Genomic DNA, 15,397 nt, shown 5'->3' with positions numbered 1-15,397 from the left:
CCATTTTCTTCTTTGAGGTCACTTGTTCTACGGGTTCTTCTTGATCTTGTGCTTTCCTATTGTTGGCTTTATAAATTAGGTATTTGTGGGTGATTTTTCATAATATCTAAAAATAAAAGATTGCATAACTAAAGGTGTATATTGATTATTAACTGGAAATGGTATTCTTTGCATTTTTGTAGGCCTGTCTGCTCAAGTTACTGCTCCCTATACAGGAAGACAGACCACGAGCTCTTGTTAACTGGTGGGCTTTGGTCATGGAATGTTCCTTAGGCTACAGGACAAGGATCCTGCAGGCCTGCTGAGGTCACAATAACTGCCAAAGGAAAGATGGTGCTGGACTTGAGCCTGTTTCTTTCTAGCTTAGTGCTAGGATATTTTCTCTTCTTAATCTGTTGGGAGAGTTCTAGATACTTTCTGCTTTGTCCTGTAACTCTTCTAATACTCAAAAGCATGCTATAACAAGTTTCATCAGGTAATCAGATGAATTACCTTTACTTTCCATCTTAAAAAACGAGAATCACAGGGGTGCTCACTACCAGGTTGATTGAACCCGGTTAAATCGGGCTCATTTCCTTCATGATCCCTTCAACCTCTGTGGCATGGTTTTATTCTCACAGGATGAGTCTCTCATTGTGTTAAACTGGTTCTTGGATTCACTGTTACATATCACAAGCACAGAACAAAAGAGCTTTCCTCTTTTGAAGTCTTGTATTTCGAAGAAACCCAAAGTGCTACATAGTAGCCCATTAAGTAAAATTTGGCCAAGTTGCTGTCCTTTCTTAAGCAGCACTGAGGTTCAGGGCAGCACTGTGTGCTGATTAGGTGAGGTCTGTGTTCCTGAGCCCCATCACTATGGAAGTGAAGATTGTATTATATAGAATAATCCCACTTTTATTTTCCTCCTAAGCCTACAGAATTGGAGTCAGTTTCCTCTCTAGTCTATGGATGGCATGAATGAAGGTGGAATTCATCAGCAAACATCAAAGTACTCTAAGGAGGAAAGAAAGGGGAATGCGCAGCAAACAGTGTTCACTCCAGAACTTTTAAGTTTGGATCTGGAGGATTCATTCCCTTTTTGTCTTATCTTTTAAAAATATTTTTGGTACCAGTTATTGAACCCAGGGCATCTTTATCAGTGAGCCACATCCCCAGACCCTTTTTAATTTTGAGACAGGGTCTTGCTAGTTATTTAGAACCTCACTAAGTTGCTGAGGCTGGCATCAATTGTGATCCTCTTGCCTTAGCCTCCCAAGCCGCTGCGATTTATAGGTGTGTGCCACCATACCAATTTATTCCCTTTTTTTCTGAATCTTTCTGATAGTAGGGATGAGGGAGAGAGACCTGGTGAGAGAGGGATAGAATTCAATGCTAGTTCTGTCACTTTTATCAAAAGTCAACTGTATTTGGAATTCATTCATCCCTTTTTTTCCCTTGAGTTATTAAAACATTATTTGTAACTCTTGCAAAATTTAAAAATATATAGTTATAATACTTTAGTTATTCTAAATAATGGAAAAAATCTCATGTCTGTGCAAAATATCCTGGAAAATTTTTGAATCTTAGTAATAAAAGTCACAGTCTAGTTCTACAAATATTGTGAAATCTTTTGTATATTAACACTGGTCTGTGAAACGAATCTGGCACAATCCAATCCATAGGTAATTAGTTATATAAATTGATTTTTCAGTGTTGGTCATTAGTCTTCAATTTATGTTTCAGATTTTATGGAACATGTTTGGGGAGTCATGAATCAAACACTAAAATGTGCCTATCGTATATAGGCAGTTAGGTGAACCAGGAAGTGGTAGAAGAAATAGAAAAAGCAGAGCATGCATAATGTGCTTCTTTGAAAAGGAAAGAAAGAGAAAACCACTTTGGTGTTCGATGCTGCAATTTGAGGGTCCTTCTACCAGTAGTCATGAGTTGGGAAGAACTATTATACTCTCACTTCTTTTTCTTAATAATCAGTGAGTTGCTTTCTTAGCACAGAAAATTTGGATCAGGCTTCTCTCTGTGCCTATCAAAGTAGACAGATCTAACTAGACTTGTTCTCATCAGTTTTAACCAGCTGAGCTAAAGGGACGTGGGGAAATGATTTTTATTTACTAAGCAGATATGATTGCAGTTTGAAGTTCTGTGCTTAGAAAATCCCCTCCCAGAGTGTTCAGCCTTTCTTCTTTAGCTTGCAGAATTCTCCCCACTTCAGTTTCCTGATGAATGCAGTTGGCACTCTGCGTTTTTGAAGCTGGTGGTTAAGAAGTAGAGCTTCTGCAGCAATCACAGTTTCAAACATGAATCAACGTAACATCACATAAGTTGTAAATTTCAACTAAATTACAGTTTCAGAATAAAATAGAATATATACAATGTCAAGTGCATGTAGAATTCAAAAATGATGCCACCATAAAAGTAACTGGAGCCTCACATAATGTGGTCTGTGAGAAGGATAAATCTCTAGAAAAGGATACATTTCAACTAAATTATAGTTTCAGAGTAAAAAAGATATAAATAATATGGCAAACATGGAATTCAAACACCATGATCTCATTAAGGAGACCGGAAAGTCTCACATGATGTGGTCTAAAGAAACAATTGCATCTGAAGGGAGACCTCTAGTCAAATTGCAGTGATATCTCTGCTTCTCATGGCAGCTGGGGATTGCTTTCCTAAACGTGGACCAAGGCAGGGCACTTGAGGAAGTGCTACTAATTGAGCTAAAATCTGAGCAGAAAGAATCTTAAGCCATGTGAAAAGTGCAGGGATTTCTAGGCAGAGGTGTTGGCAAAGGCAAAGATCCTGTGGCTGGAAGGACATATACTGGGGATTGTTGCTAATGTTTCTGAAGGGTGGTGAATGAAGAGGAGGGAGAAAGGGGCTGGGGGCTGGGAGGGGGGGTTGGGGCCAGTTGAAGCCAGTTCATGAGGCAATGGAAGGAAATAGGATTTTAATCTAAGATTAGAGGGAAGTCCTTAGGAGGGGAGATACCATACATATCACATATTTCTGTGAAGTTAGGTGTTATCCTTGTAAAATTTTTGTTTGCTCCTTGTGGCTTCCTTTCTTTTCTTTTTTAATGTGTTTTAATTAGTTACACATGACAGTAGAATGCACTTTAATACATCATACATAAATGGAGTATAACTTCTCATTCTTCTGGTTGTACATCATGCAGAATCCCACCAGTCATGTCGTCATATATGCACATTGGGTAAAAATGTCCATAAACTTTTATAGTCATTAAATGAGAGATTACAGACAGTTTTTTTCCTATATGCTAGTTGTAATTGATCAGCAGTGACTGCTCAGAATCCTGAGTTGAGAGTTTCTGTGACTGACAAGGATTGAGTAGTTAAGATTGATGGGACCTGTTGGTATGACCTCATGTGTATAATACCTTCCATTAAGTGTTCTGGTAAGAGGGAAGCAAAAGGTAAAATAAAACTTAAGAATTTAATTCAAACAATAGTTTCAAAACAAGCTGTTTCTTATTAAGAATGATGAAAAAATATATAAAAGTTCAAAAAAGAGATGAAAAACTTTTGTTATAATCTAAGCACCTAGAGAAAAGCATGGTCCCAGAGCTGATGCACTTCAGGAGGGAAGGAGATATTTGGGTAAGAGCTGATGCTGTGTTACTCATCTCTGATTCTGGGCTTTTGTAGGAGCTGGTAGTGCTTTGCCACCTCCACCACCCCAGCTTGATATCTTTGCTGGCAGCTGGGATTCGTCCTCGGATGTTGGTGATGGAACTAGCCTCCAAGGGTTCCTTGGATCGCCTACTTCAGCAGGACACAGCCAGCCTCACCAGAACCCTCCAGCACAGAATCGCACTGCATGTGGCTGATGGCTTGAGGTAACTGGATCATGCATGCAGGCATGACCCTGAACTCACTCAAGCTCTGAGAATAGCACTTCCGAGTAACATCATGTCCCACTAACATTTTGCAAGCAATTTTGATTTGCGTTGTGTTCTGCATGACCATCTCAGAGGCACACCTGGCCTTGTGGCTGGATGCTAGATAGAGGCAGCACAGAAGAATGGAAAAAATCATTGGAGAAAAAGAACTGAGATAAGTCACTGTTCCACACACTTAGTAACTGTGATTTTATCTTTCTGATTGCCACATATTTATTAATAGTCTGTAAACCTTGACTAATACTTAATGCTTAAGCTTATGAGGACTTTTGCAATAACTGAAGACTTTTCAAATTAAACTCTTGGTGTCTCCTCCCTTGGTTACCCATCTCAGACACCCAGTAGTTTTACTTTAATTCCTTCCTTCTCTGCAATCTCACACCAGATCCTGTAAATCTTTTCAGCTCTGCTACTAAAATATATCTTCATGCATTTCCTTCTCACACATACTTGCACTCTCACCTGAGCCTCAGCTGTCTCCATCTCTTGTTGCCTACCTGGCTCTCTGCTTTCACCTTGGCCCATTAAACAGCCTGCTCTTTGCACAACTCCCAGAGTAGTCTTTTCCTGCCGTTAACCCTCTCCTACCTCACTTCTTGGTTCCTATGCTCAGCCTCCCTGAGGCTTCCTGAATATTCCAGATGCTTTGTTCCTGCTGTTTTTTTTTTTACAGCTAGGAATGTCTGATTCCCAGATGTGTACTTGGCTAGATGCTCATATCATTCAGAATTCTCCCCAGAGAGGATGTCTCTAATGATTCTATGTCTCTGGAATATATACCACTTATCGCTACTGGATCTATTTATTTATTTATTTATTTGGTACTAGGGATTGAACCCAGGGGTACAAAAACAGAGCCACATCTCCAGTTTTTTGAATTTTTATTTTGAGACAGGGTCTCACTAAAATGCTTAGGGCCTCGCTAAATTGCTGAGGCTGGCTTTGAATTCAAGATCCTTCAGCCTCAGCCTCCTGAGCTGCTGGGATTACAGGCATGTGACACTGTGCCCAATTTTCACTTTTAAAATCTTTGTCATGAGAATCTAAGTGCCATGACAGTGGGTACTTTTAGTCTTGATCACCACTCTATATATCCTGCACCCAGATCAGTGGGACCTCAGAAAGTATGTGTTGGTAGTAGGGAGAGAGGAGAAAAGAGAAAGAAAGGAAAACAGCACCTGGCATGTAGTATCCATTCAGCAGATGCAAATTTTCTTCTCTTCTAAAAGGCTGTGAGTGTGCATTTGGACAGTATCTAGAAATGAAAATGGAATGGATAGTAAGAAAACAAATACTCACACTCAAACAAAATTGAATCAGGAGGATATAACTATTAATGGTTTACAAGAAAAGTAATAAATATACTAAGTGAGTAGATTTCTCTTCGTGAAAGGGTTCAGAAACTACTGAAATCCATGCTGATTTTAAATTGTATCAGGATGTAGGGATTTGGAATTGGGTTGACGTACCTACTTTTGAACACCAGGGGGAACCTTGTGTTAAATTGATCTGAGCATAATCAGTTTATGCCACAGTATTTCAAAGCTGCTCAGTCACTTTGCTTAAATTAACTAACTCCAGGCCCTTGTTTTCCACAAATTCTTCCACCTAATCCCCAAAGTGTCCATTTTTAAAATGAAAACTTTCTGTTTTTTATTTGACACTGCTGAAAATCCTCATCTGTAAGACAACTTATTCTAGTTCTCTACAGTAGTATTTTAAATAACCAATCCAGCAGTTTCTGATGAAGTAAATGAAATCTCAGCATATTTTCAATACTTTCCTCATTTATTCTTAGCATGATGCCAGGAAAGCTTTTTAGATTTTGTGCTATAGGAAGCTGGTAGATTTGAGTAGCGATCAATCTTCTACTAGTACTAAGCATATTTTAAAAACTCAGTATTATGTTATCACAAATGTATTTAAGCAAAAAGCAATAGTCACATTCCTTTGTATTCTCCTAGACAAGCAGCTGTTTAGAGTGACATACAGGAACTTCCTTCATATCCAGTACCTTCTCTCCTGCAATCTTGCCTTTAATTGTTAGCTTACATCTGTAATTTGGTCCTCTCCTGTGGTCTCCTTCTTGTAATTCTCAGCTATGTATGAAGATTTAGTCACTGCATTTTCCACAATTTCCTCTGTTTTAATATTTTCAAAATTGAATTACTCCCCTGCCTGTTTCTCCCCATCATAAATCTGTGCTTTCTCTTCTACTCTCCATTTGCCAGGATGGGATCCCAGCAGTTGCATCCAAACAAATGTCCTTTCCTCCAAAAGCAAACATTCATTTGTCCACTGGGTTCTTGAAGTTATTTTACATGATCCTTTTCATCAGTTTGTTCATTTTTAGCCTCTACTACTGTCTTGAGTCAATATCTCCAGGAAATTACCACAACAGTTTTTTCATAATAAAAATTTAATTGTGCTTCAAATTCACTGGTGTTCCCAGTCACCTGCAAGTGCATCCAAACTCTGTGGGATATACATTAAAACTCTTTATTTGTGCCTCTTGCCTACTTTGGCAGCCCCCCACCTTGCCACTCTCCATATTCTGCAGTATAACCAAGCTGAAGGGGTGAATTTCCACATTTCTTTTCATATTTGTCATCCCTCTCTTTTCACAGATTTGTCTGTCCAGAGAACTCATTAGCCCTTAAGAATTTACTCACAGAACATCTCTTCTATGCAGTTCAACTAACTGCTCCAAGAAGAGTGAGCCTCTCTTACATGTGTTTCTTGTTCTTGCTCCGCTTAGGACATTGGGTTAGGTGCAGAAGAGAGAAAGATCGAGATTAGCTTTAGCTTGAGGTAGCAAACAATCCAGAGGAAGAGTCAACGTTGCTCTATTTACCTCTGTCGTTTTCTCTCTTTCTACTTCCTTAGCATTTGGTGCTAACATGTTTCTGTAACCTTGTTGAGCACCTGTTTCCTCTAGATTGTGGCCGCCTTAAGAGACTGGCACTCAAGGATCCCTACTATGTATTTGTTAAATAATGAATGCATTCTATTTTTAGAATAATTCTATTCAGGATGAGATAAAGTTGACCTTAAATTAGGAAGATATGGGTTTCTTAGCAATTCCTATAAAACTTATGATTAAAGAATGACTATTTGAATATAGAACAGTTTATTTTAATAAAATACTTGACAATACTCATTGTCACACAATGCGTCAAGTATGGCTGAATTTTTGTCAGTAAGGTAAGATCTGTACTTATTAAGATTTCAAAAGCTATTTTTCTATGCTATTCTATTAAAAGTTATTAAAATTGTGCTTAAAAGATTAAATTCTATAATTGAGCATTCTAACTAACCCAGATAATCTCTTTCTCCACCTGATGTTATTTCAAATTAAACTTAATTATTTTTTTAACCTTTAGGAAGTATTCTGAAAGAGACTGTGTTCTATAAATATACTGAAAGAGGCATGCATTATGAAGGATTTGGATGCTATTCAATGATGTATGACTTGGCTTTAACTTTTTTATTCTTAATCTCCCAGCTTTTCTCTTCAGAACGACAAGAATAGCTAATGGCCTTTCAATAAGCCCTTAGCAAATTTTTCTTTCAAACCCATTACTTACTGTGAAGGTCAACTTCATTAGTACATTTATCTTATTTATCAGCCAAAAATATGTATACTGAAATGAATAGGCCTAATGTCAAGTGCCATAACTACATCCTGGAAAGGAGAGAATCTGCTGCATTAATTGATGCAATTAAATGATACATACTTTCTGGGCTATCATGCAATGGAAAGTTCAAGATATCACAGCCTCTCTGCTCCTAATCCTTATAACCACGAATGGGACTAAGCAATGGCGTAAATATTTATTAATATAATTTGAACCCAAACCAAAACCCACAGACAAACAAAGGATTTAAATTTACTTCCATTAATTCTTTGAAAAAATGTCTGTCAAGGCAGGTCATGGTATATCTGTGATATCAATGGTACAGAGAAGGCAGAGTTGGGGAAAACCAGAATTTTGTAGATGTCTAAGGAAAGGTGGTAATAGTTCCATTAGTAGTTGGGGCACTAGAATCTCTTTGACCTGATTGAGATTGAAACTTTATTGTGTTTTATATTAATTATTTTTTTCTTTACCTGAAAAGTATGACTCTAGTGGTTATCATCACAAGGGTCAGTCTCTCATAGAAAAGATTTAATATCCTTCAACATCATCTTCTCCAAGACAATTTCTATCCATTCTAACCCAGTCCAAAAGTCCTTTGTTAACCTCAACTCATAACAGAATCAGTTCACAGTGAATTATGTCTTTAAACAGAGTAAGACATGAATAGGTAGGAAAAATTGTTGATTTATTATTATCAAAAAGTAAAACAAAATGCTCTCCAAAAGATTAGGAAATATTTTAGTCAGAAAAAAACAAGAATAACAATGACAAGTGTTATAAAAGCTAGAATAAACTTCTGTATAGTTTTAAGAAAATTAAATAGGAGTTACAACAAAGTCCTATTGACTTTTAACATATTTACATTTTAAAAATAGTTAAAATATTTATTTGATCATTGAGAGGATCCAGAATTAATCACTCACTCACCAGGATTGATTTATTTTATTTTATTTTTTGTCTTTTAAAGCATAACCTTGCTTTGAATATTAGATCTTTATGTTTAGATTTCTTTTTGCAATACCTCTTTCAGGGTCCAACCACAAAATCGTTGACGTTTTGCCTGGTGGTCAGGACATATTCAAGGAAATCATGACAAAAGCTATTATAATGTAAATACACTTTGATAAGATTTCTTGTTCATTTCCTGGCAGATATCTACATTCAGCCATGATCATATACCGTGACTTGAAGCCTCACAATGTACTGCTTTTTACCCTGTATCCCAATGCTGCCATCATTGCGAAGATTGCCGACTATGGGATTGCACAGTACTGCTGTAGAATGGGGATAAAAACATCAGAGGGCACACCAGGTAAGAGAAAGTGGGCTGCATAATCCTCTCTTTAAGATGGAAAACCAGCGTCCTCAGATGTGAGTGCAGGACAGTCAAAAGAAAACCGTAGCCTATCACACTGTGAAGAGTGAGGTTTAGTGTCTAAATAATGGTGACAATTCCATTGACATTTTTATCATTGTATTTTGAAGAGTTAAAAATAAAGTCAACTGATATAATTTTCAGGGCAAAAACTGAGTAAAAAGGGGAGATCCCATGATGTCAAGCTATATTTTTAAAAGTTAGATTTTTACAATCTTGAAATACTCTAGAGGTGGTAAGAAATAACACACAAGTTTTGATCTAGGTAGAGTTGACACTAAGCTAAAACCAAACTCAGGCCCACTCATTGCTTTTATATCTTTGAAACCCAAGGTTCTTTATACCTTAACTAACTTGATGCTTATAATCTCCATTTCTCACACTCAGTGGGAATATGTATACATTTTGCTGCACAAATATAAAAACATGTTTGAATACAGCTGGAACTGACTTTCTGAGACTTCTCATATAGGTTCTGTGCTTTGTTGATGATACTCTTAAGTATCAAAAGGTATATGTTCCTAAACACTTATGGCTACAAGAGTTTTGCATAAAGGCTTTGACCTGTGTTGTCCTTGGTTGCACCATTCTGTTTTTTTTAATTCATATATATATATTTTTTTTAGTTAAACATGGACACAATATCTTTATTTTGTTTACTTTTATGTGGTGTTGAGGATGGACTCCAGTGCCCTACACGTGCAAGGCAAGCGCTCTGCCACTGAGCCACAACCCTAGCCCAGTAGCATCATTCTTGATAGAAGCAAACTTTATTCTTATTATAGGTCTGTACAGGGGTTTAGGGCTTTAGATACTACTCTTTAGTTTTGTTTCTTTGTAATCTATGAGTTGCTAATATTTCAATTCCTAAAAACAAAACAAAATAAAAAAAAAAACAGATTTACTCTATTTGGCCCTGCATAGAGGGAAGAGTCCTGGTTATAATAGAAAGTGAAACACGCCCCCTCCCCCCCTTCATACCATTGTGTCTCTGGCCCCCAAGACATGATGGCTTTTTTATTTTATTGTCTTGGATTTAATGTTGCTTTCTGGGTTCACCCCCATCCTTTTTTGGGTTGGCTATTTCTATTATCGTATTAATATTACTGTTAACTGATTCTACTAGTAGTGTACTTTCACGTTTCGTGGTCTTAACATGCAGCGTGTGCTTCCCACCTGTGCTGTCTATCCCATGGAGTCCCCCTCCCTTTCTCAGTTCACCTCATCTTCTACTCACAGGTTCATCAGAACCTCAGCCTTGGATTATCAAGAATCATTCACAGAGCCAGTGACCTGTATAGCCTTCTTGTCTTTCAGATTTCCATCTGAGCAGGAAGGACAATGCTGAGGGATTGACATCCACAGCTCCACCTTTGTATCTGGTTGGTTAGTTGTAAAAAGGTACAGGGGACTTGATGTCAACTAGATGATTGCAGGTCAGTTAAAACACCATGCCAAAGACAGAAGAAAATATACTACAGGTGGTGTCACTAGGCAAAGGATTCTAATTTGTTTTCCTTACCCCTCACTTGTGTACTTGGATAAGGTGATGGCCCCTATTGCCCAGATTATAGTGCTCGGTTTTATTTTTGCTCCAAAAGCATATTGTCTCTTGTTTTGCATAACTCCAGTTTAGAAATAGAATTTGCGCTCTCATAAAAACTTCATAGTATATATTCTGGCTGAGAGTATCTCTGGGATGTTCAATAATAATAAAAATAATTATCATTTCTTGCGCACTTGCTGTGTGCCAGGCACCATGCCAGGTACATTAGAGACATGATCTTGTGCCAGATCTGAAACTTTGCTATTATTTTCTCATTTGTAAAATGAGAACATGGAGGCTCAGTAAGATTTTGTCACACAGCAAGTAGCTAAAATGATAACTCAGTATAAATGAAACCTGAATCTAGAGGGATTTTTTGCTCCCTACCATATGCAACTCTAATATTTACTTGAGGAGACTTAAATATTCAATCTTAGTTATTAAAGAAGTAAAACAAAACAATGGAGCTATGGATAGCAAATATTGTCAACTACAGGTTTGGAAAAACCATCTTTGAGGGTAAAATTCCACAGGACTTGTATACTCTCACCTAGGAAAAGTGTACATAGCATGGAAGAATTGCTCATTCTTCTCATGTAACACTGAGGTGGGCTGGACTCTTCATGTGGGGCTTGCTATTTTTCCTCCTGCACCCCCAACCTTGTCTTTGTGTTCACAGGGTGCTAAGCCTACTATTGAAGTCTTATTCACTGAAGGGGCTCGTGGATCTCTCTGGTCACTACTGATGTGCCTCTGGACTTGAGCTCTGCCTCTTCCCTCAGTGGTCTAGGCCACTGCTAGCAGCCAGCTCAGTTCAACTGGGTTCACACTCAGAACCTTTCATTTACCATATAACTTTCTGGTTTTGGTCAAAACCTTTCTAAGATTCTATGACCATATAATTCTTAATACCAAACCAGATACATCTTCCTGATCTCTTAGAGTTTCTATTAACTTTGAGTGATATAAACATGGAGAAAGATCATGGCAGAAAAAACCCCAGACTTAATCTGTTTTCTTCTGCCCAGTTTTCCCTCAGATCACTCAATACATTTTTTTTTTCTTATCAGTTCCTCAAACTCCTCTTTATTATTATAACAGTCTAGTTATCTCAGCCCTAAACTCTGCCTCAAATTTTAAATAACAGCACCTATCACGACTGTTCCTACTATCACCGAACTTTCCTTCTCCCAAGCAATTCTTTCTGAGAAGGCAACAGTTCTCTCTCATGTGACTTGTCTGTGTCTTTTCCTTTTAATAGATGTTCTTGTTATTTTTATGTCTTTTAACATGGAAACTTCTAGAGAAATGAGTGACCATATATTCATTAAACTTCTTTGTGTGTTTTATGACCCTTACTGTGGTGTCTTTCCTCTGGGTGTGCATGAGAGTGGGGGTGAACTAAGTTGTTTATCAAGGACTGTAAGAATCATAAGACTTTCCGGTATGTGAACTACATGCCTGGCTTGCACTAAGCCCTTTGTGTGGGCTGATTATTTCATTTAATCCTGATGGTCCTCTGATATAGGTTCTATTCCTAGTCCTAAACTAAACCATAGGGAATGTTAAAAAAAAAAAAAGTCAGTAGGGCAGTACAAGTTGCAAACCCACACAGAGCCCCTGACCCAGCACCACGCTGTCGGGGGTCCAAAGGCAGAAAAAATTCAGTGATTATACTATAGTGTGATGCCTTTCTACATGTTGAAAGGTAAATGGGATGAATCATTTCAACTTTAAATAACTTGGAAAGTTCAACTTTAACTCAAATGGATTTCCGGCTGAGAGTGACAGTTAATTCTGGGTCCTGTGACAATTGCAGTGTTGACTGAGATGAATGCTGAATGCCGACTGATGGCTTCCGCTCTGTCAACATCCATGTAAATATGACAGTCTTGGGTAAATAAGACGTTCTCTGGTTACTCACTTTCATCTGAGATTATGAACATGCCATGCTCATACTTATCTGGAAGTAATAAAGAAATAAAATATATGTTTTTTAATACCTTGTGATGTATACTCAGACTTAATTCATAAGTTTCTGATTCTCTTGGTCTATGGATCTTTATTTACTCGTTACACGTGTTGAAATGATTTTAGAAATAATTTTTCAGAGAAGTCTAAAATAATTTTTCTAAAAATAATTTTTAGACAATGGGTTATATTTTTCTAATTATTTCAACATTGTAATTGTCATACTGTAATTGTGTACATACAATTACAATAACACTGTAATTGTCATACATACATAAAATAAAACTGATTTTTATTCATTTATGCATGCATTTGACAATAATTTATTGAACATTTATGAAGTATCAAAGTGGATCCACCACTTAATAGCTGGGTGGTGTTCATCAGTAAATTGTTAATGCAGTCAAGGACACTAGGAATTCATTGGATGAATTTAAAGAGGCATTATAGTGTATTGTAATTTAAATACTTACTGAATGTATAAATAATCTTATGTTCCTAAAGTGGGGATCATGTCAATGGAGACATGAATTTTGAAAGGGGGAAGATAAGGTTAAAAGCATTTCCATTTTGAAGTAAATATTCCTTTTCATATATTCATGATTACCTTTCTTAATGTCCTCTGAATCATTGTGAAAAAAATTCCAAACTTTTGGGCAACTTTACTCTGTGAATTGATGCCTACAGAAATAAAAGCTATAATAAAATATATATGTATTGGAGGAGAATTTAGAAATTAGACCAAGTGAATCCTCAAGTCTCATCCTGTTCTATGATCCTGATTCCAAATTCTAACAGTAAAATTATCAAGGAAAGAAATATGCTGAACATTTTAATAGTCTTTGAATAGTACCTTGATCTAAATAAATTTATTTAGCTGTTTGTCATGTATTCTGCTTTCCTTCTCATTTAAGAAATAACTTCTCAATGTACACTATGGGCCAGGTATAAAGAATATAGCATTAGCTATTCCTTTTAGGGGACCTTTAAAGATAATGGCAAAGGAAATTTATTATTACTTTCATAAACTTTGGATACCAGCTAGGTCAATTTCCTTATCTAACTAATGTGTTAAATGAATAATAAATAATTAGACAAGATTTAAATCAGACTCCCAAATCCCTTTTAAATTCTAAGAAGATAAGCATAAAGACAGTTAAGGAGCTAGTTAATGTGTGGGTAGCTCATTATTTTTAAGGACTCTTGACTTTACCATTGATTATATTTGTGGCCTTAGGAAAACCACATAATTTTTCAGAGAGGCATGTACCATTTGTAAAATGAGAAGTCTCTTCTGTCTACCACAGGTAGTGGTGTGCATATAATATTAAACATTCAAGGTGTCTAGAAAATGGTATAGTAATATAAATTAAGAGATATTAGGTTTGTTTATATTATGTGACATGTAGGCTTTATCAGGGATATATTTTAGAAGTCCTAATTCCTTACACAATTCATAAGCTCAGAGTGTGAGGGTGGTGTTAGATGGTTACATAGGAAAATGTTCTTATTCTTAGAAATGCAAAATATATTTAAGACTGAAATATTAGGTCTGTTACTTACTATAACATGTAAATATTATCTATATTATTATTTAACTAATATGTAATATAGCATTAGACATATCAATATATTTGCATATTTAGAGAGTGGGAATGGCAATAATTAGTGCAGTGGGGAATATCATGCTCCAATTTTATATCTCCATCCCTTTGATTCCTCTGCCTGGTGAAGAACTGCTGAACTTTCCCTCTTGATGGCTGTCAAGTGGAACAATTTCCACCTATAGTCATTTATTCCTGGAAGGCTGTGAGCTCATACTTTGTTCTACTTTCTTGGCTGCATATATAAAGTACTGTAATCAATGTTCATTGTAAGAATATTAACATATTAAAAAAATAAAATGAACACAATTTTAGCACATAAAAATCATCATTATTACATCTGAATGCATTTTTTCTAGTTTTTAATCTATGTTCATTCCCATCAACTTTTTGTTCTAAAAATATTCAAGCCTTCAGAAAATTAGAAAGAATGGTACAATATATACCCATTTCCATTATGCATAGATTCATTGATTATAAACAATTTGCCCACTTGTTCTCTCTCTTGCTCTCTTTGTGTATGAATATGAATCTTTGAAATAATTCATAGTACCATTATCACATTTAAGAAAATCAGATAATTTTTTTCCATACATTTGATAACTTTATGTCCATCCAGAATTATATTATACATTTTCTTTTCATTTGTGTTATAGCATGTTGTCTTAAGAAAATATTTTTTATAGATTGCATAGTATACATTGATTAACTGTTTTCCTTTTGTGGATGAATTTCTTTAGATTGCTGATATTTTTACTATTACTAATAATATTGAAATCACTCCATTTTTCCCTGAAGTATTTAAAAGAAATTTATCTCTCATTTGGAATAAAAGATTTATTTTCCTTTAAAAGAATTTCAGGTATGAGCCTGAGAGAGAGGACTTTTATTTGTTCTAACTAGGGTTTTTATTTTTATTTTTTCATTGGATAGGACATGTCCTCAGTCCTGGAAATAATGGGAGCACTGGAATTTTAATCCAGGTTATAGGGACTTTAAAGGAAGTCTGGAAAGTTCTTTCCTTCTCACCATCTCTTTTTAAGTCACTGCTCTGGTAATAGGTTTTATTAAGAAAGAGAAAAATGATGCAGGTTTGTTTCCTATGAGGCTTCATTTCTTTAATTATGAATCTCTACTTAATAATTTATTCTTGAATGTTTATCCTTATCCTTCAAAGTAATCTAATTGAAGATTGAAAATCTTATAATGGGGTTATGAGATCTTATAATAAAGATTGAAAGATCTTATTATCCTTCAGGCTCGACCTTGGGGTGAAGTGTCCTGAGACAAGGCTATTCACTGATCTATCAAGCTGTCTGTTTATAGAGGTAGCATGGCATG

General features: G+C 36.1%; 1 protein-coding gene across 8 annotated transcripts in view; it reads left to right on the top strand.

Annotated features, from left to right (window-relative positions):
* The window catches only part of Lrrk2 (leucine rich repeat kinase 2), a 134,511-nt gene that overhangs the window by 102,760 nt on the left and 16,354 nt on the right, over positions 1–15,397 (top strand). For 7 of the 8 annotated variants that reach the window (XM_078014890.1, XM_078014885.1, XM_078014889.1 and 4 more), the window contains 2 exons: positions 3,666–3,856; positions 8,712–8,872. In XM_078014890.1, the coding sequence (XP_077871016.1) occupies positions 3,666–3,856; positions 8,712–8,872 (352 nt within the window). Of the gene's footprint in view, positions 1–3,665; positions 3,857–8,711; positions 8,873–10,252; positions 15,385–15,397 lie in introns of all 8 variants that reach the window. The other variant, XR_013422970.1, reaches the window with a different exon arrangement.

The sequence above is a fragment of the Ictidomys tridecemlineatus genome, chromosome 6 (genome assembly GCF_052094955.1).
Source record: "Ictidomys tridecemlineatus isolate mIctTri1 chromosome 6, mIctTri1.hap1, whole genome shotgun sequence".
In the NCBI taxonomy this organism is placed as follows: domain Eukaryota; kingdom Metazoa; phylum Chordata; class Mammalia; order Rodentia; family Sciuridae; genus Ictidomys; species Ictidomys tridecemlineatus.
Note: the sequence above shows the minus strand (reverse complement) of the source record. Positions and strands in the feature narration are given on the sequence as shown.